At 38.2% G+C, this 27907-nt stretch overlaps 1 protein-coding gene across 5 annotated transcripts; it reads left to right on the top strand.

The window, feature by feature from the left end:
• The first annotated feature begins 111 nt into the window (after positions 1-111).
• ELOC (elongin C) lies at positions 112-23270 on the top strand. 5 transcript variants are annotated; one of them, XM_004011744.5, is made up of 4 exons: positions 112-166; positions 10436-10489; positions 12507-12650; positions 18938-23270. In XM_004011744.5, the coding sequence occupies exons 2-4, from the start codon at positions 10486-10488 to the stop codon at positions 19126-19128; spliced, it is 339 nt and encodes a 112-aa protein (XP_004011793.1). In that variant the 5' UTR covers positions 112-166; positions 10436-10485; the 3' UTR covers positions 19129-23270. The 5 variants fall into 5 exon arrangements, with proteins under 5 accessions (XP_004011793.1, XP_004011792.1, XP_042110277.1 ...); XM_004011743.5 differs by having other exon boundaries at positions 123-340; XM_042254343.2 differs by having other exon boundaries at positions 123-357.
• Positions 23271-27907: the final 4637 nt, after the last annotated feature.

Genomic DNA, 27907 nt, shown 5'->3' with positions numbered 1-27907 from the left:
GGGTCGGCGCTGCATGCTGGGAATAAAAGAGCCAAGATAGGATTGGCTGAGATTTTTCCCGGCTCCGCCGTCCTCGTAGGCTGGCCCGTGGAAGAAGGGAGGGGACACTGCGCACTTCCTGTAGACGCCTGCAAGCAACGGCCTCGGCGCGTCTCCGCCTCACCAGGTACTAATCTCCCGCGCGTAGAAGGCATTTGTGACCCAGCGGAAGTGATTCCTCTTGCTGCCCCGGAACCCACGGCGGCAGGCAGCTGGGGGTGGGGGGGGTGGCCGTGGTGTAGGGGCTGTAGCTGTGCGCGGGGACCGGGTGCGGTGCCTGCGGTTGCTGCGGAGCTGACGAGTGAGTCTCGGGCTGGGGTGGGAACGGAGCTCTGGGCCCGCGTAGGGGACGAGGGAGGCTCGTACTGGGTTCTCTCGCCATCCCACTTCCCACCCCTTCCCATTTGGGCGGGGAAGGAACGGAAGCTTAACCTTCCCCTGCCGCTTCGGCTCCTGGTTTGGGGGAGGGGAGAGGAGGGTGGCGGGACGTTCCCTGGCGCCGCTCGGTGGGCTTGGAAAAGGGAGGAAGGAGGGGCGGTGGCTGGCGAGACTGGGCCTCTTCGGGGTTGAACGCGAGGAGGGTGGAGTTAGGAGCATGGCAGCCCTGTCGCTTTTCCTTTTTTGCTTTCTTCGGGTGCACTCAGGTTCGTCCTTTCCTTGGAGTCGGTCCCCAGTCACAGAGGAGGGCCCTCGCTCTTTCTTGTAGCGGGACCCCGAGAACTTTACTTTCGGGCCAACTTGTTGGGTTATCTTTGCCCGACTTGGTGGTTTGGGTCTGTCGAGCATCTGCCGCCCAGTCTCATCTGATGGAGGCGTCTAGTGTCAAGTACGGTGGCCATTAAGTTTCTCCTGTGGACCTCTTTAGTATAGTTTATGGAGTTCGAGTTATTAATCCGAGCATTTCTATTCTGCGTCGCCTTCAGTATAGAAAAAACCGAAATCCTTTAGAGTTTTAAAACCTTATTTTCAAACTGCCAAATTTGCTTTTTGATCGCCAGGTAGTTTTCCTGTTTTGTTTAGTGGACTAAAATGAGACCTCTCCGATCTCGTTTACATTGTAGTTGTGGTATAATTCATGATGTTGAAACATCACTGTTCACACGTTGATTCATTCATTTCGGAGATAAAATGGCAAAGAGACAACTATGGCCCCTGTCATCGTGGATATTAAGTGCTTATTGCCAGTGATGATTTTGGCCTCATAATTTTTAAATGACTGTCCTTTTTTCCTTAAGTATGAAATCGACCTAATAACCAATAGCTACCATTCCAAGGTTTCAGTTCAGTTCAGTTCAGTCGCTCAGTCGTGTCCGACTCTTTGCGACCCCATGAATCGCAGCACGCCAGGCCTCCCTGTCCATCACCAAATGCCGGAGTTCACTCAGACTCTAGCGTAAATTTATTTCAAATGGAAGATGCTAGTTTCATTTCAGTATAGTAATTCTGTAATATGATTAGGCAATAGTTTGTAGTCAGAAGTTAGAGTCAGTTCTGTATATCAAGTTCTAACGTAGTATTTGTATCCTATAAATTGTGGGTTTTTGGATTTTTTTTTTTTTTTTTGTAGATTTTTCAGTATTAGAAAATAACCTGAAAAGTCTTTGTATTTACACTGGTGTGTGTTAATGCATTTTAGCTAACCCGTCCTAAATGTTTACTGTTCCATTATTAAATAAGATCAGAAAAATCTCTTCAGTGATTTCAAGCTTTAGTGGTTAAGAAAACTATACTGCCATTCACTCAAATATTTATTGAGCATCTTCATCTTCTGTATGTTAGGCACTATATATGAAGCCTGCCCTCTTGGAGCTTGAGGGAAAAGACTGTACATTAAGTAAGCAAATATAGTTTCAGATGGCGATAAGTGTAAAGAGAATATAACTAGATTTAGAGTTAGATTAAGTTAGGGTGACTAGGGTGGGAGTGTGTAATTTTGAAAGAGAAGTGCTCGAGGAAGGCCCACTTCTCTGAAGACTTAATGTTTTGCCTGGAGACCAAAATAACGAAGATCTGAAGGAAGAGTTTTTGAGAGAGCAGTAACTGCAAATGCATAGACCTTAAGAGAAATGAACTTGACCCATTACAATACTTAGAAGGTCAGTGTGGCTGGAGCATAAGGAAGAGTGATGGGAGATGAGAACAGAATGGTTAGCAAGCAGTAAATGAAATGGAACTTTATTGTCTTTGTTCTGTTTGTAATGAGAAGCCATTAGAGGATTTTGTGTAGGGGAATGCTTTTGATGACTAACTGCTGAGTAGCAAACTGAGTTGGAGGAAGGTGGAGAAACCAGCTCCTAAGGCAACTTGTAGTAGTTCAGTTGAGCTGTGGTAGCTTGAACTAGAGATGTAGAGTTGGAAGTGAGAAGCGGTCTGATTCGGAGTATAATTTGGAGCTGGAGCCAAATGGGTCTTACTAACCCCAGGACAAAAAATCTGGAAGAATCACCTTGTTTTGCCCAAACATCTGTGTGAACAGTAGCACCATCTCCTGGAATGAGGAAGACTGGGGAGGGTGCACTGGCTTCTAAGGAACAAAGTAGGAGTTCTGTACACAGTGTACTAAATTTGATAATTTTATACAGTTCAGAATATGTGCCGTAGTGGGCAGTAGGATACTCCTCCTGTTGCTCAGAGCAGGAGTCAGGCTCGAGAGATAATCCTGGAGTCGTGTTTCATAGGTGGTACTTAAAACTATAGACCAGAGGACATCAAGAGTTTTGATGCAGAAGAGGACAGATGGCTGGGAAGGGAGCACTCTAGTCAGAGGAGCAGTGATGGGAACTGAAAGGCCAGGATGGTGTGGCATCTGTAATGCTAATGGAAGAAAAGAGGTTGGAGTCAACTATAAAAGAGTAAGATGAGGATTAAAAATTGACCTAGTGACTGAGTAGTTGAAATTTGACAAGAGCACTTTGATTGGACTAGTAGTCTAAAAAGACTGATTTTTGTGGGTTATGGGTGATGGGTGGTCCTGATGACGTTACAGCATTTGATGTGTTGATGGAAATAGGGGTGGAGCAAAGTTCTTGGATCACTGTGGTAGGAAGGATGATTTTTAATGCAGCTTTTGAAACAGGAAAATGGACAGCGTATATGGTATGCAGGCAGGATGAAGGTGGAAAAGACAAGGCATTTGGAGTGATTTGTTCTGTTTTCTTGGTGAAATAAGTGAAGTTGTTAGGGTAGGGAGGAGGGGAGTCTGGGAGGTTTAAGAGAAGCTGTAAATTTTCTGAGTAGGAAAGCCAGTTAACTAGTTAGTTAAGGGGATCACTGTGATACCAAGTCCCTGTTCAAAGTGTGTCGCCATAGATTTAAAATAGAGACCAGTCAAAATGGTTGTGACTTTTCTTTAACCAGTTCAGCTTTTTATTTGAGGCCTGAGCTGGGTGGAGAGTTGGGTTTGCCCAGGATTGGGATTGAGGTGGGTTAGCTGCATCAGAGGAGGGGCAGGGAGTTAAGGAGCATAAAGACTGGGAGGTGTCTATGGTGCCAGTTATTATAGTGCATAGAATGTATAATTGTTGTTGTTTAGTCATTATGTTGTGTCCCACTCTTTGGGACCCTATGGACTGTACCCTGCCAGGCTCCTCTGTCCTTGGGATTTCCCAGGCAAAAATACTGGAGTGGGTTGCCATTCCCTTCTCCAGGGGATCTTCCCAACCCAAGGATCGAACCCGTGTCTCCAGTATTGGCAGGCTGATTCTTTACCACTAAGCCACCAGGGAAGCCCTTTTCTCTTGCGTTTTAGACTAAGACAAAGGAGTTTGGACATCATTGCCTGAGAGGGAGGTTAAGTTGGTTACAGGGTGTGGCAGACAGGACAGCCTCAGTGGAACACACAGCACTCTGGAGCTCTTGAGTTCTGTGCTGTGTGGGAGCCACTCTGTTTAACAAAAATGAGAAATTGGGAATTATGGGCACTTGTAGAGGGAGGGTGAATTTCAGATGGATTCAGTCATAAAATAGTAGAGCTGAAAGGGACTTTAGACACAGTTTAGTCCAGTTTCCTCATTTGGGAGATGAAGAAACAGAAGTCTTATTACTTAAACCTATCTGAGTCTCAAGATAGAAAAAAAAATTTTTTTTAATGTTTCAGCTGTGTTGGGTGGCCTGTGGGATCTTAGTTCCTTGACCAGGGCTTGAACCCATGTCTTCTGCATTGGAAGCTCAGAGTCTTAACCACTGGACCACCAGGGAAGTCCCAGAATGAGAATTTTATATCATCCTGAGACATAAATTCAGCAACACTATAAGCACATTCTAGGCACAATATTCTAATGTCTTTTTACAAACTAGAATTGTGTTACTTCTGTCAATTTGTATTAATGGCCAGAGCCTCTATAATAACAGTAGATAATTTTTGGTTAATGTAATTTACTTCATTTTTCAAATTAATCATATTATTACATATTATTGTTAAGAACAAATAATCAGGCTGACTGACCATTGTTTGCTTCAAAAGCAGCTTAGTTCCACATATTTGTTTCTTTCTAAAAAACCAATTTTAAATTCTAGTTTTCTAAATAGAAATAACTAGTACTTTCAGACATGTATTTCAGTGCTCTTTTAAAAAAAAAAATTGAAGTGTCATTGACCTACAGTAATACATTAGTTTCAGATGTACAGCATGTGCTGTGCTTAGTCGCTTAGTTGTGTCCAACTGATTGTGACCCCATGGACTGTAGCCCACCAGGCTCCTCCAGGCAAGAATCCTGGAGTGGGTTACCATGCCCTCCTCCAGGAGATCTTCCCTACCCAGGGATCAAACCCAGGTCTCCCACGTTGCAGGCGGATTCTTTACTGTCTGAGCCACCAGGGGTGATTCAGTATTTCTGTACACTACGAAATGATCACCCCGATAAGTCTAGCGCCATCTGTTACTATACAAAGACGTTACAATATTTGACTGTATTCCCCATGCTTTACGTTTTATCCACGTTTCATGACTCCTAACTGGAAGTTTGTTACCTCTTTTTTTTTTTTTTTTTTTTTTTTGAAGGATAATTGCTTTACAGGATTTTGTTGGTTTCTGCCAAATATCGACATGAATCAGCCATAGGTATACGTATGTCCCTGCCAAGTTTTGTACCTCTTAATCTCTCTTGTCTGTTTGCCTCATTCCTCCACCCAGTTCCTGTGTGGCAACCACTGGTTTGTTCTGTGAGTCTGGTTCTGTTTTGTTACGTTTGTTCACTCATTTTGGTGTTTAGACTCCACATGTAAGTGAGATCATGCAGTTTTTGTCTTTCACTCTCTGACTTATTTTACTTAGCGTGATATCCGTGTTGTCGCAGATGGCAAGATCTCATTCTTCTCATGACTGAGTAATACTCTTTTGTACGAGTGATCTTGTATTGTGTATGGCCCATCTTTATCCTCTGTTGATGGGCACTTAGATTGCTTCCATATCTTGACTATTGTAAATAATGCTAAAATGAATGCAGGGGTGCATGCATTTTTTTTGAATTAGCATTTTTGTTGACTTTAGAAAAAATCTGCGGAAGTGGAATTCTGGATCTATGGTAGTGCTATTTTTAATTTTTTGAGGAACTTCCATGCTATTTTCCGTAGTGGCTCAACAATTGACAGTCCTACCAACACTGTGTAAGGGTTCCCTTTTCTCCACATCCTTGCCAGTGCCTGTTATTTATTCATTGTCAAATATGATGATAGCCATTCTGCTGCTGCTGCTGCTGCTAAGTCACTTCAGTTGTGTCCGACTCTGTGCGACCCCAGAGACGGTAGCCCACCAGGCTCCGCCATCCCTGGGATTCTCCAGGCAAGAACACTGGAGTGGGTTCCATTTCCTTCTCCATGCATGAAAGTGAAAAGTGAAAGTGAAATCACTGAGTGGTGTCCAACTCTCAGCAACCCCATGGACTACAGCACACCAGGCTCCTCCATCCATGGGATTTTCCAGGCAAGAGTACTGGAGTGGGGTGCCATTGCCTTCTGATAGCCATTCTGACAGGTCTCAAATGGTATCTTATTATGGTTTCAATTTGCATTTCCCTGGTGATTTTTGATGTTGAGCATCTTTTCATGTATTTTTTGGTTATCTGTGTGTCTTCATTGGGAAAATGTCTATTCTGGTTCTCTTCCATTTTTCAGTTTGGTTGGTTGGGGGGTTTTGATTTTGAGTTGTATGAATTCTTTAAATATTGGGTTGGCCAAAAAGTTCATTCTGGTTTTTCCATACGATGTTAACGAACTTTTTTGTTGTTGTTCAGTCCTCCTCTTTTCGACCTCAAGGACTGCAGCACATCAGGCTTCCCTGTCCTTCACTATCTCCCAGAATTTGCTCAAACTCATGTCCATTGAGTTGATGATGCCATCCAATCATCTCATCCTCTGTCACCCTCTTCTCCTGCTCCAGCCTTTCCCAGCATCCGGGTCTTTTCCAGGGAGTTGACTCTGCGTCAGGTGGCCCAAGTATTGGAGCTTCAGCTTTGGCCAACCCTGTATTTGGGGTATTAACCCCTTAACAGACATACTGTTTGCAAACTTCTCCCATTCAGTAGGTGGCCTTTTAATTATGTTGACAGTTTCATTTGTTTTGCACAAGCTTTTTCTTTAATGAGATGTAGTCCCATTTGTTTACTTTTGCTTTGTTTTCCTTGCCTGAGGAGACATATCCCCCAAAATACTGCTAAGACCAGTGTCAAGGAATGTACTGCCTATGTTTTTTTCTAGGAGTTTTATGATTCAGGTCTTTTAATACACTTTGGAGTTTATTTTTGTATATGGTATCAGAAAGTTCAGTTTTGTTTCTTTTGAATATAAGCTGCCCAGTTTTCCCAACATCATTTATTGAAGAGGCTGTCTTTTTCTCATTGAATATTTTTGCTGCTTTTAACATAGATGAATTGATCATGTGACTATGGTCTCATTTCTGGGCTCTGTTTTCTGCCATTAGTCTATGAGACTGTTTTTATATACTGTTGGGATTACTGTATGTAGTATAGAGAAGGAAATGGCAGCCCACTCCAGTATTCTTGCCTGAGGAAGCCCATGGACAGAAGAGCCTGATGGGCTCCAGTCCATGGGGTCACAGAGTCAGACACAAGTGAGCAACTAGGCATAGCGTAGCATGCCTTCTGCATCATACAGGTAAGACTCCATTTATCACTGAGTGATTAAACAGCAGCACAGCAGCTTGCAGTGTAGTTTAAAATTAGGGAGCATGTTACCTCTGACTCTGTTTTCTTTCTCAGAATTGTTCTGGCTATTCAGGGCCATTTTTATATATTTTCCTGCAGAAAACATGAGTTTAATAGGTGAGAAATCATTTATTTTGCATAAATGACATAAAACTCTACCTGTCATTCTTATCTGCTTTTAAAAAAATTAAGTTTTATCTTAGTGGTATTTCCATGTTATTACATACATGTATTTAACTTAATCCTTTTCACCACCCCAGAATATTTCATAAGTTTATACTATTTTTGTTTATATTACCCATTTCCCCTCCCATTCAAATCATGGTTCTTAGCAAGTTTTAATGTTTTAGTTTTCATGTTGCCTTTGGAACCAAACATTTTTATAGGGGTCTGTGAGCTATTTGTATTTTTTCCTTCTGATATGTTTCTAGAGTTCAGTGGGTGTTTAACATTTGGTTCTTTAATCGCTATTGTATTCTTATGAGTAATGGCTTAGACATCTACAGAGCTGTAGATTTGCAGCTGTTGCTCTCATCTAGTTAGCTGATCCAAGCAAGTCAGCTGAAAAACTGTTAGAACTAGTAAGAGAGTTCGGTGAAGATGATGGAATACAAGATCAACTTACCGAATTTAAAAGGTTTTCTTTAAAACACCAGCAATAGCCTTTCAGAAGTATAGTATAAAACAGATCTCATTCATAATGGGAAAGTACTAAAAGGAGACCTAGCAAGAAGGTAGACAAAAGTAGACCTAACACATTCTGAGTGTGTAATCACAAATGGGGACTTGCCCAGCTCTTTAGCAAAAGCATGTTTATCACACTGTTGTAATTAAAACAGTGGGGATATTGGTCAGGTATAAACAAGATTGATGGAACAGAATACAATCTAGAAATCTGTGTAATATAGTATATGATAGTAATATAGTAGTAATATAGTGTATGTAGTAATTCAGTGTATGATAAAGGTAACATTTCAAATAAGGGATGGGCTGTTAAAAGATCTTTTTGGTGTTCAGTGGCGCTAGGCTGAAAACTGACTTCAGTATAGGCCTTAGGCTCACCAGAATTTCTGTTTTTTACCAAAACATTAAAAAAAAATGCAAAGAGTAATTTTAAATATGACACTCTAAAAGCACAGTGGCATCAAGCCTTTGTTCATGTCTTCTGCCTAGAACTATTCTCAACCCGCTGTTCAACCACTTCCTTTTACCTACCTAATTCCTATTTTGAAAACTTGCTCAGTTACAGAGTAAATGTTCACACTGAGCTTTTGTAACCCCAAACTTACATTTATATTGATTATCTGTGGGTTAAGTCCAAATTTAATCATTTCAATTATTTTAACTTCTTAGGTATCAGAGTCTACTCTTGTTGATGTTGATTTACTCTTTGTTAGTCATGGGGAGCTCCCTTTCCCACTCAACCTTTAACCCTTGTATAAATTATGGAATTTATTTACTATATTAAGAAGTCCGTAGAAAAACTGTTGCTACCCAGAAGGCTTCCAGGGTGTGACTTTTCATGGTTGCTTAGCTACTGCTAGTTAAATAAACATCCTGAAGGTTTTACTCTGGAGATTTTTTAAAGAAAAGTTAGCACTTGAAATTCTACCTTTTCTAGCATTTTTTCCTATTTTGTGTGTGTGTGTGTGTGTGTGTTTGTTTTTTAGGACGAGTACAAACCAGTATGAACAAAAGAAACTAATAGTGACTGAAAAATTCTTTAAATTGCTTACTATTATTACCATAAAATGACATAGTACTGGTTTAAAATTTTTAATAACTATCTAAGGATTTATATCGGCACCTCTCAGCAGTAGTCGAAAAGAAGTTTTAACAGAAGCCAGACTTTATTACCATGGCTTTATGGAGTAATGGAAGGGAATATGGGCTCTAAAGCAAACCTATCTAGGTTCAAATTCTCATGTTGCCACTTAAGCTGTGGAAGCCTTTTAGTGTTTCCTAGTCTCTACAATGGCAATGACAGTTTTCCTGTGGAAGTATTATTTTAAAATAATGTATGTAAAATATGTAAAATAAAATAAAATAAGATAATGTATGCAAGGCATTTAATACAGTATTTATACTCATTAGACCCTCAACTTGGTAATAATGTTATATTGCCTGCTTTAGACATGGCCCTTTAAATATCTCCCTCCATTCTTGGAGAGGGTTCTAGACTAACATTTAATTTTTACTCCTACTCTGTCACTACCTGGAACGAATCATTAAACCTCGCTATACATCAATGGTATCATTTTTTAAGGTGAGGGATTACATAGGTTTAGGGCTTCCCTGGTGGCTCAGATGATAAAGAATCTGCTTGCAATGCAGGAGCCCCAGGTTTGATCCCTGGATTGGGAAGATACCCTGGAGAAGGGAATGGCTATCCACTCCAATATTCTTGCCAGGAGAATTCCATGGACAGAGTAGCCTGGAAGGCTACAGTCCATGGGGTTGCTAAGAATCAGACACAACTGAACAGCTAACACTTTAACTTGACATAGGTTTATTGGTCAGGAATTTCTTAGAGAACAGGATAATTAGGATATGTTGTTTTCCTGGCAATGGCATAAAAATAATATTGGGACAAATAAAATCCTCCTTTGAAGAAATGCTGTTAAAATACAAATTGCTGAAAATATGAGCTCTTTTCCTTTAGCAGTCATTTCTTTTGTAAAATTTAAGATTCTCAAAAATTAATTTTTTTCCTTCATTGTTAAATCTCCAAACTTTAGTATCCTCTGTGCAGAATGGATGGAACATGTATTATAGCTGTGCACACTTACCTAAGAAGAGGGCATGCCTTATCTTTTTTATTCTCATGAAAGTCACATCCTTGGGTTGATCATGTTGTCATTCATTTAGCAAATACTTGCTTTAGTGTCTACCAGTGTCTAGCAGATATAATATACAAAGATGATTAAAGCCAAGAGTCTCTTTCAAGTTCAGTTCAGCTCCTAATGAACAACATCTGTATTTTTAAACTGTTGTCAGAATAGTTACCTTAAAAGGGTAGGAGACAAATCTGTATTTAGAATTCCCTGTCCTGCAGGTGATCTTCTCTCAGATGTTCAGAAACTTGATACTCTTCCCTCTTGTGGTGACTGGGAAACTTACCTAGCTGAGAGAAACTGAGTCCTTGCACTTGTAACACTAAAGGATGTAGTAAATAATAATGGGCGAAAACATGTTATTCTGGTATTGATCTCAATATAGCATTGTTATATTTTCAGGAAACTACTAAAGTTCCTGTGGACGCAAAGTAGAATTTCATAAGAGCATAATGGGTAAGTTATATAAAAGTAATTTTGTCACTCAATTAGTTGAAGCTTTCTTCTCAAAGATAGACCTTCAGAGTCGGTGAATGCAAATAAGAAAATAGAGTGGATTGAAAATTAGTTGTTTATATCAACAGCTATGTTTACTATATATTTCTGAAAGGCAGACCAGTAACATTATTGTGCCAGATTTAATTTGTGATTGCTAGTGAGTAATTGTTACTTAAGAAATTAGAAACTCTCCTAACAGACATTGAAAATGGTTTGTTTTCAACAAAACCACTAAACATATAAATTTAAATACTTGATAATTATTTTTATCCTCAGAGGTTGGCAAAAACTGCTAAAAATCTGTATGCTTGAAGAGTCGAAGATTTAGAAGTTACTTACATTTTTGAGTCCCCCAGCTTTTTACTATGAAAAATTGTAGAAATAATACACTGTGTCCTTTACCAAGTAATGTTTTCCCATATTTGCTTTTCCTGTGTGTGTGTTTATATGCCCACATATACATGCAAAAACACACATAAGCCTTTTTACCTGTATTATTTATTTAGTTGTACATGTAATACTAAAGGAGCCTCCCAGGTAGTTTAGTGGTAAAGAATCTGCCTGCCAGTGCAGGAGCTACAGGAGACTCTGGTTCGATTCCTGGGTTGGGAAGATCCTCTGAAGTAGGAAATGACAACCCTCTGTAGTATCCTTGCCTGGAGAATTTCATGGACAGAGGAGCCTAGTGGGCTGCAGTCAGTGGGGTCACAGAGTTGGCCACAACTGAGCATGTAGCACGTAAAACTCTATACTAAATACTTAAGCATGCATCTCCTGATTCAGTCCATACTCAAAATTTCAGTTTCTTCAGTAGTGTTCTTCACAGTGGGTTTATTCTTTTTAAATCGAGGGTCCAGTCAAGGATTACTTCCTGTATTTATTTTATCTCTTTGTCTCCTTTAAATAACTTCCCTATTTTAGAGATTGGGTGAGGAGTGAAGTCTTTCCTGGCACATTTAAATTTAGATTTGTCTGAATGGTTCCTCCCAGTTAGATTCAGATTAAACAATTTTGGCAATGGTAGAACATAAGTAATTTTGATATTTATTAATCTCAGTTTTAGGAATTTGTATTAACAGATGAATGAGTGAATGTATGTTTGTAATTAAACAGTGCTTCAGCTTCTGTACTTCTCACTAAGGCTTCCTGAGTTTTTAGAATAAGCCTTAAGATGTTTTCTTTCAAATATTGGTAATCATAAAAATTAAAATTCTGTGAATACAAACTTGTAAAGTTATGTATGTGAGAAAAAATTATAAATAGAAGTATAAAAGTACATAACATTGCACAAACTCCTCTGACTAAAGACAGCATGGCAGCAGTGGAGGTAGCTGCTAGCTACCTCACCTGTGCTTTGAAGTTTTAAAGATGATACTTGTCTATATTCATTACTTAAGTATTCATGCAATAATTTATACTGAGCAGTAAAACGTCTTGATCATTTTTTTATGCATCAAGAGTAAAATGCTAAGTAAAGAAAGCCCTAATTTTGAGAATATGGGCTTGTCAGAAGTTGCACTCACACGGCATACAAACATCTATTCCAAAACACAGTTTGCATTTTATTTTTAAAATGAGTATTTCAAGTGACAGGTTTAAAGTTTTACTATTTGAATGTTTTCTTTTAGTCTTAAATTTGAATGTGCTGCTATGTTCACAAATGGTTACTATTCCCTTGAAATAACAGGCACATTTTCATCTGAAGTAAACATTCCTGGGAGTTCCTTGGTGGCCCAGTGGTTAGGGCTCAGCACTTTTGGCTGCCGTGGCCCAGGTTCAGTCCCTGGTTGGGGGACTGAGATCCCACAAACTGTGCAGCCAGAATATTGAGAGACTAGTTATACAAGAAGTTAAAAGCTTTAAAATCTTGGGAAATGGTCAAGGTCTGAGTTATTCAAATACTCACTTTGGTAAACCTGTTTGTTTTTAATCCATTCTGTGAGTCAGAAATCATTTTACTACTTACTTACTTTAGATGGAGAAGAGAAAACCTATGGTGGCTGTGAGGGCCCTGATGCCATGTATGTCAAATTGATATCTTCAGATGGTCATGAGTTTATTGTAAAGAGAGAACATGCGCTAACATCAGGAACAATAAAAGCCATGTTGAGTGGCCCAGGTAGGTACATTTCTTTATTTCCTCTTAATATATTGTATCTTCATTTTCAGTGTTTGATGAATGTGATTTAAGTTGAATTAAATAGCCCATAACATTAAAAGAGAGAACAGTTCTAACATTAAAAGTTAGAACAGTAACTGTTGTAACATTAATTATTGCATGGTTATATTGCATCCCCTGGTGGCTCAGATGGTAAAGCATCTGCCTGCATTGCAGAAGACCCAGGTTCGATCCTTGGGTGGGGAGGATCCCCTGGAGAAGGGAATGGCAACCCACTCCAGTATTCTTGCCTAGAGAATTCCATGGACAGAGGAGTCTGGCAGGCTACAGTCCATGGGGTCGCAAAGAGTCGAGCATGATTGAGCAGCTAACACTTCCATTGTGTTGCATTGGGGGACAAAATGGCATCTGCTGTTTCCTGCTTTCAGTTATTGACTGCAGTTTTAATAAGTCCAGATTGATTATTTTGTAACAGGAAGGATCATTTCCCTATGTTAGTTTTCTGTGGTGAGTTCACCGCAGAAAGACTATGGTGATTTGTGCTCCTGGTTACATGTGAAGTTTATATAAGTTACTGCCTCCCAAATATCTATTCTTAACATGTTACCTCAAGAAAGTTTTTCTTGAAGATTGGAATTTCTGCAGCATACAATAATTCTATGCTTAACTCTTAGAGGAAATGCTGAACTGTTTGCACTGTGGCTAAACCATTTTACATTCCTGCCAGCAGTGTATGAGGGTTCTACTTTCTCCACATCCTCTCTGACATTGATTATTTTCTATTTTTCTGATTCTAGCCATCTTAGTGAGTGTGAAGTGGTATCGCTTTAGATTGTCATTTGGATTAGCAATGCCCTAATGACTAACGATGTCAAACATACCGTTATGTGCTTTTTGGTCATTTGTATATCTTCTTTTGAGAAACATCTGTTCAATTCTGTTGCCCATTTTTTAATTGACTTGTATTTGTGAGTTGTTAAGGGTTCTCTATAAATTCGGGGGACTTCCCTGGTAGCTTAGCTAATAAAGGATCAGCCTGCAATGCAGGAGACCTCAGTTCGATTCCTGAGTCAGGAAGATCCCCTGGAAAAGGGATAGGCTACCCACTCCAGTATTCTTGGGCTTCCCTGGTGGCTTAATTGGTAAAGAATCCAGCTGCAGTGCGGGAGACCTGGGTTCGATCCCTGGGTTGGGAAGATCCCCTGGAGGAGGGCATGGCAACCTACTCCAGTATTCCTGCCTGGAGAAGCCCCACGGACAGAGGAGCCTGGTGGGCTACAGTCCGCGGGATCCCAAAGAGTTGGACACGACTGAGCAACTAAACGGAGAAGGCAATGGCACCCCACTCCAGTACTCTTGCCTGGAAAATCCCATGGGCGGAGGAGCCTGGTAAGCTGCAGTCCATGGGGTTTCGAAGAGTGGGACACAACTGAGCGACTTCACTTTCACTTTTCACTTTCATGCATTGAAGAAGGAAATGGCAGCCCACTCCAGCGTTCTTGCCTGGAGAATCCCAGGGACGGGGGAGCCTTGTGGGCTGTCATCTATGGGGTCGCACAGAGTTGGACACGACTGAAGCAACTTAGCAGCAGCAGCAGCAGAGCAACTAAACACAGCACATAAATTCTGGACACTAGACCCTTACCAGATACATAATTTGCAAATATTTTCTGTATTCTGTAGGCTGTGTTTTTTCTTGATAGTATCTTTTTTTGAGAGGATTGCGGCATTGGATCTTTTTGCAGCACCTGGAATCTTCATTGCGTCATGTGAGATCTTTTGTGGTAGCACAGACTCTCTAGTTGTGGCATGTGGACTTAGTAGACTCGGTCTTTGTGGCGCTTGGGCTGTGAGATCTTAGTTCCCCAATCAGGAAATGAACCCTCATCCCCTGCATTGCAAGGCAGATTCTTTTTTTTTTTTTTTTCTCTTTCTTTTAAACTTAAAATTTGTATTGGTGTATAGCCAATTAACAAACAATGTTGTGATCGTTTCAGGTGAACAGCAAACGAACTCAGTCATACATTTGCATGTATACATTCTCCCCCAAACTTCCTTTTCATCCAAGTTGGCAAGGCAGAGTCTTACCCACTGGACCACCAGGACAGTCCTTTGATAGTGTCTTTTGATGTACTAAACCTTTTTTATTTTGATGAAGTCCAATTTATTTTCTCTCTTGTTGTTTGTGATTTATGAGTCCTGTCTAAAAATCCATTGCCAAATTCAGTGTCATGAAGATTTACCCTTATGTTTTCTTATGAGTTCTATAGTTTAAGCTCTAACATTTAGGTCCTTGATATTGTTAATATTTTATATAGTGTGAATCAGCTTCATTCTTTTGCTTGTGGACATCCCAGTGCTATTTGTTGACAAGACCATACTTTACTCCGCTGAATGGTCTTGGCGTCCTTGTTGATACCAGTTGACTGCAAGCGTGTAGGTTTATTTCTGGACTCTCAATTCTTTCCTGTTGGTATATGTATCTATCATTATACTGGTATAGCGCTGTTTTGATTTCTGCAGCTTTGTAGTAAGTTTTGAAATTAGGAAGTGTTAGGCCCCTAACTTTTTTTTTTTTTTCAAAATTGTTTTGGCTATTTGGGATCCTTTGCGATCCCTTTTTTATATTTTTTACTATGGAAATTTTAAAACATAACCCAGATGTAGAGAAAATAGCATAACATACCTTCCTGTACCCATCAACCAGCTTCGGTAGTTATCAGTATTTTGCCAATCTCGTTTCATCTATTCTTTTTTCTAAGAGTATTTCAAGCAAACTCCTGACATAATGCCATTTCACTTGCAGAAATCTATGATTGTTCTCCTGCAAACTTTTTTTTTTCTTTCCTTGTCTTACTAAAGACAAGGTTGTTTGTATAATGTCAACATCCAGATTAGACTTAAGTCATGTTTCATCTTGAAAACTCACAATTAGAACTCTGGAGCCTTGATTAAAATCCAGTTCATCTCTCTAACAAGAGTACTTTATAGGTAGAACTCTTGTATTCCTGTTGTATTGTGTCTTTTAGCAATGCCAAGACTGGTTAGTGGGTTCCAGAGTTATCAAGCTGATTGGTCCATGAGCAGTTCCCCAGTCAGTCTTTCATATAATAGTTTCAGCATTCACTGGGGTTATTGCTGAAATTTACTTCATTCAGAATTATAACACAGGGATTTTCTAATTCTGTCGTTGCTTCTGCATTTATTACTTAGAATTCTCCAATAAAGAACTCTTTGGTTACCCTGAAATACAATCTGTCCAGGGGGTGGGAGGGGCGGCAGAGGATAAACACTTGATTTTTTTTTCCCTTGTAATTTTTCAGAGTAGCGAATTGGTTCTCCAGCATCTTCCAATAGTAAAGAATGTTTGTTTTGTTTGCATGTATACATATATATTGGATATTTTTCAGTCCTGTGCAGTCATTTTCGCTGATGTTCAGATTGCTCCATTTGCTCCATTTTTACGCCAGAGGGGGCACATCAAGTTGGCTTCTGCATCCTTACGGCATGGCTTTATTAGTCTTGGATATCTACTGCTTTCTGTAATAACAAAAGTTCTCAGGTTCATTTTGTATGTTATTTCTCAATCCTGAAAACAACTTTTTCTAAAGAGCCCGGATTTTTTTGTTTTTGGTTGGTTCGGGTTTTTTTGGTTTTTTTTTTTGTTTAAGTGAAAAATGGTACTTAGAGACCCCTCTCTGGGTGCTAGCAGCACTCGTTGCTCCTGAGTTGAATTGCTTTAGACTTTTCTACTAGACAGAACTAGGATGTACTTGAAGGGGGAGATTCATGAATGCCAACAAAATCTTAGTTAAAACTTAAGATTAGAGAATGTTGGCTTCTTTTATAGGCCTGATCTCCTTTAACTCAAAACCAACTTTCATGTAAACATTAGTTTATGTGAAAAGGAATGTAATACTGATACATGCACCTTCAAAACATTATACTAAGTGAAAGAAGCCAGACATGAAAGATCAAAAGTTGTATAATTCCACTTGTATGAAATATCCAGTATAGATGATTTCATAGAGACAGAAAGTGAATCGGTGTTTTCCAGAGACTGGGGGTTGGGGGGGGTGGGAAATAATTGCTTAAAGGGTGTATGCATGTGTGCTCACTTGCTCAGTCGTGTCCTACTCTTTGTACCCCATAGATCATAGCCCAGCAGGCTTCTCTGTCCATGGGGTTTTTCAGGCAAGAATACTGGAATGGGTTGCCATTCCTACACCAGGGGATCTTCCCAACCCAGGGCTTGAACCTGGGACTCACACACTGGCTGGAGAATTTACTGCCACCTGGGAAGCCCTGCTTAAAGGGAGGGTACAAGGTTTTCTCTGGGGCGACAAAAATGTTTTGGAACCAGATAGGAGTGGATGGCTGCTCAGCACTGTGAATGTACACTGAATTACACATCTTAGATGGGGACTTTTATGTTATGTGCATTTCACCTCAAAAAAAGCACTAATGTTGATCTAGTGTCAAAGGCTTAACAACTGCCTGTTGGTAATATTTCATGCATATGTTCAAGCAGGAGAGTTGTAGTTATTGGGAAACAAAAGCTAACTTCATTGCTATGAATTATTTGTTGACTCCTCTCCTTTTTCCTCATCCCAGCCTACCGCTAACCAATAGACATTAATAGAAAACTTTAAAATACTCTTTTCTCAGAAAGTACATTTTTCTGTCTTTTTTTATTCAGTGCACAGTGCTAATGCTAGACGGTCAAGAAAATATTTTATCCCAATAGTAAAAGCTAAATTATCTTAAGTTTGTATAGCTAAAGAAATTTTTAGAGATCACCAAAAAGAGTTTATGAGCTGTTATTAAAGAGAAATATAATGGCTTATGAGATCTCATTAACATGATCATGTTTTTAAAAACTAAAGAGGAAAACAGTGGATTTACTTCCTTGAAAAGATTTTTCTTAATTAGTGTTTCACTTACTGTTTATATTTACATGGCAACATAGCACAGAGCTCCTGATTATCCATAAATACTCAATTCCCTAGACTAGTGGTCCCCAACCTCTTTGTCACCAGGGACCAGTTTTGTGAAAGACAATTTTTCCACAAACTTGGGGTCTGGGGTGGGGGAGTGGTTTGGGTATGATTTGTGCATTACATTTAATATGCTCTTTATTTCTATTATTATTGCATCAGTTCCCCCTCAGATCATCAGGAATCAGCTCCTGGAGGTTGGGGACTCTTGACCTAGACTAAATCCTCTTAATAAAGTTTTTTTTATGTTTCTGCTCAGAAATCAGAGCTAGCTACTTCATTTGATGCAAGTTGGGTTTATCCTTTTCTGCACTGTATTAGTCTGCCATAGCAAAATATCAGTGATTGGACGATTTAAACAGAAATTTAGTTTCCCCCAGTTCCAAAGGATGGGAATAAAGATTTGGCAGGGTTGGTTTCTTCTGGGGCCTCCCTCCTTGCCTTATAGACAGCTGTCTTCTCCCTGTCTTCACGTTGTTGTCTAACCTCTATGTGTCTGCAACCTAACCTCCTGTTCTGATAAGTGAAAGTTGCTCAGTCGTGTCTGACTCTTTGCGACCCCATGGACTGTAGCTTGCCAGGCTCCTCTGTCCATGGAATTCTCCAGGCAAGAATACTGGAGTGGGTAGCCATTCCCTTCTCCAGGGGATCATCCCAACCCAGGGGTTGAACCCAGGTCTCCCGCATTGCAGGTGGATTCTTTGGACTATAAGTATATATTTTACTTTATAAGATAGTGTCGTACTGGTTTCCGAAGAGGTTGTACTGTTTTAGATTCTATCTGGCAATGTCTGCAGAGTTTAAGTTTCTTGCCATATTTTATTTTGGGGAATTTTAATTTACTTTATCTCTTTCTCCGTATGTGTACATGTGCATGCTCAGTCATCTCTGACTCTTTGCAACCCTACGGACTGTAGCCTGCCAGGCTGCCCTGTCCATAGTGTTTTCCAGGCAAGAATACTAGAGTGGGTTGCTGTTTCTTACTCCATTCTCCAAATGACTGGAGGTTTCTTGGTTTGTTTTATTGGATTAGCACTTTGATGATAAAGTTATGAATTTTCAAAGAGGCAAAATTCTCTTTGCGGATGAACAAGGTGGAAGTCTCAAGTCAAAACATGACATGAAAAGTTCTGATAAGGATACCAGTGAAGTTGGTCCAGGGCCTTAAATGCTTGTCTCCAGATATAGTCCCATTTGGAAGTATTGGGAGTTAGGAATTTTGGAGGAACATAAGAATTTGGAGGAAAACACAGTTCACCTCATATATCACAAATTCCTTTTTTTTTCCAGGTCAGTTTGCTGAGAATGAAACTAATGAAGTCAATTTTAGAGAGATCCCTTCACATGTGCTATCGAAAGTATGCATGTATTTTACCTACAAGGTTCGCTACACTAACAGCTCCACGGAGATTCCCGAATTCCCAATTGCACCTGAAATTGCACTGGAACTGCTGATGGCTGCAAACTTCCTAGATTGTTAAATAAAATAAATTATAATAAACTGTTAACTCTTTTCAGTATTTAATACCTGTAGTTCAGTTAGTAATTTTTTCATATATAGCATGTTGCCTGTGTGCAGTTGAACTTTAAAGTTCATTGCAAAGCAGATTATCTTCTGTTCTTTTGCATAGTGATCGGAGTTGAAGTTTGTTTGCTATATCAACAAATTAAGGACATTTTCACAAATTGAGAAATAAAGAAATATACCAATTCGTAGGTGGTTTTGCCTTATCCTTTGGATGTGATTTTTTTTAATTAGAGAAGTGATGATACAGTAAATGCTGAAATTTAGGCATAAATTGAACACGTTCTACAGGTAAATAACGGGGCTTCATATTTTTATGTTTTTAGTGTTTTTTTAAAAAAAAACCTGTTCTGATCTTATAGCTGTCATTAGCATTACTAGAGTTATGCAATTGCATATAATTGCATTATAAACATGTTTATAACTTAGCCAAAATATTGATTTTTATAACTATCAAAGACATGAGAGTTGAAATTTCTTATGTGTCTTTTGATAAACTGCAGTATTGTTTTAAGTGTATCTTGTCTTTTTGTTTATTGCTACAATTTAAGAACTTTATTTAAAATCAGTTTTGAAAGAATACTAGGTACAGCTTTTGGAGCAGGGACGTTAGCCACATGGTCAACAAGTAAATTACACGTGCATTTGGTTTCATGTACATTGTGCATTTCGGCCAATCCAAAGTACTGTACTTCCATTGACTATAAAGTTTCCTTTGCAATATTCGTTCTTACAGAGTCCCTTGTAGGTACACTTCTCATTATTTAAATAAGAACAAGACTTCTCTGAACTATTTTAGTCTTCCTCCACTCAGCTGAAATGCTTTAAAATACTAAAACCTGAAGAGATGCAGTGCAGATCTTATAATGCACTTTGATACAGTTTATCATCTTCTGTTAACGCATTTCCCAGTAGACAGGATGTCATAGTCTGGGTCTCCTGCTGAAGTCAAACTTTAAAAAGAGGCCTTTCAGCTTCTATACTAAGACAACAAAAATTTTTTTTAAGAACTATAAGAGTGTCTCTGCTTAGTCATGGGGAAAGAAGCACTAGAGTTGGATTTACTATACTCTTTATCTTAGTAGCAAAACAAAGCTGTTACTACAGGGTCTATAAATTAAAATCTCAGCTTCTTTGAGACTGGTTTAATATGGACCAGTTTTTCTAGAACCTGCAAAGACCATAAACAACCAAGATCTAGAAAAGTAATTTTTCCACTTAGAAGACCTAACGTACTTTCCAGCTTATTGAAAGCAATTAAATATAAATGTTAATTGCATATATTTTAGTAACTTTTGAAGACATACTGGTACATATTTTAGTATAGAAGATTATCAAGTACAAGAATTATATTCTGCTGCTTGGTGACGAATAATGCCAATTATAAACCTAAGTGATGATCTTAAAGGTCAAGGTAATAGCTAGAATAAAGTTTAACTTTGACCCACTTTAGTAGGTTATTTTGTATGTTAGATCCAGAAGTAACCTCAAGTTTAAAATATTGAAAAAACTGAAAGATTAGGAAAACTGTATCTTGTGGCAAATGATACTTGCATGTTAATAAAGATTATTGACAAAGGTTTAATGAACACTTGGTGTTTGATCTTTTTAGCCTTAATTTTCTGTTTTTCTGAGGATGTATGAAACTGCTTCAGTACATCTGTCACATGACTGAGTAGTAGGAATTTTTATTTGGTTAAATTTAACATGATTTTTTTATAGTATTGAAACCTTAATGGTTTTCTGACCTTGGTAATTAGTTTACTCTTCAAATTATGTGCAAATCTCCCCGATATTTTTTTCTGCACAGAGAATAGCACCACAAAATCCTTCTGTTTTATTCAGTTAGTATTTCATTTTGTATTGTCTAGATTATTTATGCTTTTTAGATTGCTTATCTTTCTTACAGTTATTATTGGCAGATAACAGTCTCCTCTTGAAGACCTGTTAATATTGAGAGATACAGTTTAAGCAGTAAATTTAGCTCATGTTAAAATAGAAATACATTTAGAGATATCTTGCTATGCATGGAGCTGTCATCTTAGCTCTGAATCATTTTGCTGAATTTATTTCAAAATAGTACAGATATTCTGAGAAATACTGTAAAATTGCTGTTAAAGATTGAAGAGTGTTTAACCCTCATAATTCCTACCTATGTAGAGGAAAATTCGTACAAATTAACAAAGCTGGGATATATTTAGACTTAGCAGTGCTAAGTTGAGCCTCTATTTAGTTTTAGCGAATTTTGGTAAAATATAAGATCTGGAAATCAATAGATACCATCAATTTTATATATGGTGTTTTATTTGCAATTTTTAATCTGGTTTAATTCCAGGCTAGTCATTTGTGCTAAGATTTTGTATTCCTATTAGATTAAACTCTTTAAGTATTATACCCAGTGGTTTGTTGATTTAAACAAATTATTGGTCTAAATGATTCTGGTAGATCATAGCACCAAACTAAGTTAAAAAGTCTAACGCCTTGTGCTAATAAGCCATGTGATCTTGAGCAAGTGACTGAGTCTTAATTTCACATCTAGGAATTTAGGAGACCGCACATTGATAGGGTGACATTGGCCACATTTTTTAGTGAACAGACAAGGTTGTGTGTGTTGATGTTGCTTAAATCTAAAATTGCAACGTTGCGGATGATCAGAAGAATTGTAAATGAGAAAAAAACTTGCTGCATTTTCTAAGTTGCAGTCTATAAATTTCCATTTTTGTTGCTTTTGATTAGGCATTAAATATTACACATCAGTACTAAATAAGTTAACTAGATTAATTTAGAATCCTTGTTTTCTATTGCCTGCTATATAAAGAAAATTCCATTTTAGGTATGGTCATCATTAACTTTGTGATACAAAGGGAAATTTATATGCTATTTCCCTACCAGTAATATGCAATGCCAGGTCAATCCAAAATTCAATTTTCATTTATGCTCATTTATTAATTTATCCTGAATTAGATACATACATAATTTTTTTTACTTGCAACATGTTTCTTTAGCTGAAAACAAGACTGTTTCAAAATGCCTTGTAGAATACGCCATTTCCTTTCTCCACATTTCCTCCCCCTGCACACACACATTTTTTTTAATTTGGAAAATTTTTAAATTTCTTTGAGGTAGAACTGGTCTTAATCTAGGACACAACTGTATCAGTATTTGGAGTTTTCCCCTCTTTCTAGATGCTTACATTTTTAATAAAAAAGTTACATTTATCTAGATATATATATGCTAAGACCTTTATTTGTGACAGCATCTGTTGTTTTATTATTTACAGAAGTATGCATAAGATGATAGCTTGTGATAAGAAAAATTCAAATTTCATGACTTTTTAACTCAACCAGAATTGTCTAAAATTTTTCCATTTGAACCCTTTATATGAAGTAAAGCTTATGATTAAATCTACCTATGCATACCAACTGGCCCAGGTCCAGTGTTATGATTGTTTTTTTAATACATCAGAATTTTAACTAGGCATATGAAATCTTGATGCAAATTTACAAATGTATTTTTCTTTTGAATTAGTGTATACTGTATCATTTCTGCCCTTGAAAACTTCAAGAGTCTGTGCATCCATCTCAAGTATAATTTTGAATTGTAAAATACATTTTCTTCAGACCATTAAAGACCTTTTTTTTTTTCATAATTTCATCAGCTGTTTTTGAAAATGCATGTTTCTTTCTTTTCCAATAGCCACTATTTGAATCAGCCAATATATTCCTTTTTGATTTTTGTTTTAATGAGGATTAGTTAGGTTAGTCCAAGGTTACAGGCTAATTTACAGTGAGATTCTAGACCCAGGTTATAGTTCAAATTAGAACAAACATGGTGCTTAGATTCCAGAAACATCCTATGAATGCTACTTTCAGAGAAAGAAGTCATGTTAAGAGTATTGAAATAATATACGGAATATTGAAATGGTGGAATTAGGGTAGGGAGTTAATGCATGAGATGTGCTTATAAAATAAATGCTTTTTAAAGTTTATGACATTTCTATCCAAATGAACATCATCCTTCACTTAGTAGGGCTATTGTTGCTCAAAAATGTTTCTGGAACTGACTTCAGAACTTATAATAAATGTTCTTTTGAATAGCCTCAGTGGTGGGAGATGCTTTTCTTTCCTTTTTAGATTCTTTTCTTAAATGTTTAGCAACAGTCAGTGTTTTTTGATCTAAACCTACTGAATAAAGATGAGTGGCCAGGCAGAAGATACATAATTAAAGGAATTAGAGTAGCTTTCTCATGCAACCAGTTACCATGCCAGCAGCATGGCATGTCACAAAGCCAAGTTTAAGAAAGTGGCTGCATCAAAGTTGTGATTAAAATGTGTTTTTATAATTGTTATCTCACAGTGTAAGACATCATCTATGTTATTTTGTTCAATGCAGCAAAGTTTCCTACAACATCATACTAACAGTTTCTCTGTTATGGGCAAGAGTATGATCTATCTGATAAGTACTATTTCATCCTTAAATACTGAATGAAAACCTGCATACCTAAAGAGTGGAGTCCATGAAGTTCCATTGACTGGTGGAGTGACAATACAAAAGTCATAAAAAGCCAAGAGCTCCTTAAAACTGATGAAATCACAACTTATGTGATTATCCTTATGTGTAACTATATTTTTGTGCTTTTCCTAGTGGCAATTTTTGCTTTATGTGTATCAGCTAAAAACTAGGATATAAAGCAACAAGGAGGGCATTTTGTATTTTGTGGGGATGTTATCACTTCCAGTGCTTAGCAGGCTGATTTAAACATGGTAGATGTTCAATGTGTGAGTGCTAAGTCACTTCAGCCATTTCCTTCTCCAGGGGATCTTCCTAACCTAGGGATCAAACCCGAAGCTTAAGTCTTCTGCATTGGCAAGCAGGTTCTTTACCACTAGTGCCATATGCAGTTATTTATACCAAATTTTAAAGTTGTGATTGCATGATTTTGTAAGGAATATATAAATTGTGAAAATTAAACCAAGACAAAATCTGAATAACCATGAAAGGAAAATGAAGTAGTTGTCAAGATATTTCTCCCAAAAAACATAACATTCCATTATCTTACAGTTAAGTATTTTTAAAAAATCTTCAAGGAGCATGATTCACACAGTCAACTGTTCTAACATACAATAAAAAACAGCAAATTTACAAGCCTCTGTTTAAAAGCTAGTTTAATCCTGATAGCAAATTCTGAGATAACATAGACCCCCACCTTAAAAAAATCCTATAGCCTATATCACAGGTATATAGAGACAACAATCCTGAATAAAATCAAATCAAATCCAGACTGTCATCAGAGAATACTCCACTGTAATTGTTTAAGAAAGCAAAGATGGCTTAAGGTAAGATCATTTATACACATTTACTGAAGGAAAGATGTAGGAGCATTTCAAAAGAGGTTTAAAAGTAATTTGGCAAAGCATCATGTCCACGCCTGATTTTAAACTAATTAGGAATAGACTATTACATTTTTTATTTTATTTTTCAGCTGCATTGCATAGCAAGCAGGATCTTGGTTCCCTTACCAGGGATCGAACCCATGCCCCCTGCTTTGGGAGCACAGGGCCTTAACCACTGGACCACTGGGTGAGTCCCTCATTTATTATTTTAAAACAACCTCAAGCTAAAGTTATCACAAAAAACATTCATCAGAGACACTCATTAGAAATGAGGACCGATGAACAAGTATGGCTGAGGATGTGGAGAAAAGAGACTCCTCATGCACTCTTGGTGGGAATATAAAATTGAATAGTCACTAAGGAAGATGTGGAGGTTCCTCAAAAAAACTAAAAATACAACTAGTGTATGACCTGGCATTTCCACTCCTGAGTATTTATCCAAAAAACTAACTCAAAAAGATACATGCACCCCCATGTTCTTTGAGGCATTTATAATAGCCAAGATAGGAAAACCTGTGTCCACTAAAGGAATGGATAAAGAAACTGGTATATAAATACAATGGAATATTATTCAGCTTTTAAAAAAAGAAAATCTTGCCATTTGCAACATTATGGATAGATCTAGCACGTTATGCTAAATGACATAAGGCAAAGACAAATAAATGATCTCACTTATATGTAAAAACAAAACCCAAGCTTGCAGAGAGCAGATTGGTAGTTGGTAGAGGTAAGGGGTGGGGAGTGAGCAAAATGGGTGAAGGGAGTCAAGAGATAAAAACTTCCCATTATAAAATGTCATGGGAATGTAATGTACAGCATGTATGGAGTTAGTAATATTATATTGTTAAGAGAGTTCACCTTAAAAATCCTCAAGTGAAAAAAAATTTTCTGTGTATGGTGAGAGATAGTAACTAGATTTAATGTAGATATGATATTACAACATATACAAATACTGAATCATTGTGTTTTACACCTGAAAGTAATGTTACATGTCAATTGTACATCAAAATAAAACACAGGAATACTTGCTATCAGTACACTCTAGCATTTCTTGGAAATATTCAGACAATGTATTTTTTTTTTTTTAAGTTAGGCATAAATCAGTTCAGTTCAATCACTCGGTCGTGTCCGACTCTTGTGACCCCATGGACCGCAGCATACCAGGCTTCCCTGTCCAACACTAACTCCTAGAGCTTACTCAAACTCATGTCCATTGAGTTGGTGATGCCATCCAACCATCTCATCCTCTGTCGTCCCCTTCTCCTCCCACCTTCAATCTTTCCTAGCATCAGGGTCTTTTCCAATGAGTCAGTTCTTCGCATCAGGCGGCCAAAGTATTGCAACTTCAGCTTCAGCATCAATCCTTCCAATGAACACCCAGGACTGATTTCTTTTAAGATTGACTGGTTTGATCTACTTGCAGTCCAAGGAATTCTCAAGAGTCTTCTCCAACACCACAATTCAAAAGCATCAATTCTTCAGTGCTCAGCTTTCTTTATGGTCCAACTCACATCCATACATGACTACTGGAAAAAGCATATCTTTGACTAGATGGACCTTTGTTGTCAAAGTAATGTCTCTGCTTTTTAATATGCTGTCTAAGTTGGTTGTAGCTTTTCTTCCAAGGAGCAAGTGTCTTTTAATTTCAAGGCCACAGTCACCACCATCTGCAGTGATTTTGGAGCCCCCAGAAATAAAGTCTCTTACTGTTTCCATTGTTTCCCCATCTATTTGCCATGAAGTGATGGGACTGGATGCCATGATCTTCATTTTCTGAATGTTGAGCTTTGGACAACTTTTTCACTCTCCTCTTTCACTTTCATCAAGTGGTTCTTTAGTTCCTCTTCGCTTTCTGCCATAAGGGTAGTGTCATCTGCATATCTGAGGTTATTGATATTTCTCCCAGCAGTCTTGATTCCAGCTTGTGCTTCTTCCAGCCCAGCATTTCTCATGATGTACTCTGCATGTAAGTTAAATAAGCAGGGTGACAATATATAGCCTTGACATACTCCTTTCCCAATTTGAAACCAGTCTGTTGTTCCATGTCCAGTTCTAACTTGCTTCTTTATCTACATATAGATTTCTGAAGAGGCAGGTCAGTTGGTCTGGTATTCCCATCTCTTGAAGAATTTTCCACAGTTTGCTGTGATCCACACAGTCAAAGGCTTTGGTGTAGTCAAGAAAGCAGAAGTAAATGTTTTTCTGGAACTCTTACTTTTTCTATGATCCAGCAGATGTTGGCAATTTGATCTCTGGTTCATCTGCCTTTTTTAAATCCAGCTTGAATATTTGGAAGTTCACGGGTCCTTTTCATTATAGGGGACTGGAATGCAAAAGTAGGAAGTCAAGAGATACCTGGCAAATTTGGCCTTGGAGTAAAGAATGAAGCAGGGCAAAGGCTAATAGAGTTTTGCCAAGAGAACGACTGGTCATAGCAAACACCCTTTTCCAACAACACAAGAGAAGACTCTACACATGGACGTCACCAGATGGTCAATACCAAAATCAGATTGATTATATTGTTTGCAGCCAAAGATGGAGAAGCTCTATACAGTCAGCAAAAACAAGACTGGGAGCTGACTATGGCCCAGATCCTGAACTCCTTATTGCCAAATTCAGACTTAAATTGAAGAAAATAGGCATAAATACTGGAAAAGAGTAGGAAAAAATATCTGCAGGCAATATAGAATCTCATAGAAACATTCCAGAAATGTGAACTGAAAAATTCTGAAATCTAAAAGAGAGAAGTAGAAAATGTAGTGGGCATTGTGGAATGTTTTGTTTTGTTTTGGCTGTACAGCATAGAAATCCCCACCCTGGGTTTAGGAAACACCCATTATCTACATCCAGGTGAAAATGGCACCCCCACATACTGCTACAGAAATCGAAAAAGTGACTTCTTCCCTGCCTCCTGCCTGCCAGGGCATAGGAACATAACCAAGGAACCCTCCACATCCTTCCAATAATTGCCTTTTCTACTTAGGCTTTCAGCTAAGAACTACAACTCTTACAGAAATTGATACTGACGGTAGATTGCAGGCAACAAATCCTCCAGAAAATGGGGGATCTAATTTTGATTATCTTGCTCAGGTAGAGCCAAAGATGGGAACAATTCCACGATATTCACAAATGAGAATCTGAAAGCCAAGAGCTCGGACGGGTTAAATAGCTATTTGAGTTACTTCTTTTCTATTGAGAAGAGGGATTTGCGAGCATTCAATGCACCTATCAAAGAACAGAATAGAAGACAACAGGTTTTTATTTTTATTTCTTGGCCAAGTGGCATGCGGGATCTCAGTTCCCTGACCAGAGATCAAACCCATGCTCCGTGCAGTGGAAACT

The sequence above is a fragment of the Ovis aries genome, chromosome 9, assembly GCF_016772045.2.
Source record: "Ovis aries strain OAR_USU_Benz2616 breed Rambouillet chromosome 9, ARS-UI_Ramb_v3.0, whole genome shotgun sequence".
Lineage (NCBI taxonomy): Eukaryota > Metazoa > Chordata > Mammalia > Artiodactyla > Bovidae > Ovis > Ovis aries.
The sequence above is the reverse complement of the archived record's forward strand: the minus strand, read 5'-3'. Positions and strand labels throughout refer to the sequence as shown.

What these genes read in the sequence shown, in the direction of transcription:
- ELOC (XM_004011744.5), top strand. An exon ending in AGCCATGTTGAGTGGCCCAG is followed by an intron (nt 12,651 to 18,937) that starts GTAGGTACATTT and finishes TTTTTTTTCCAG; the next exon opens with GTCAGTTTGCTGAGAATGAA.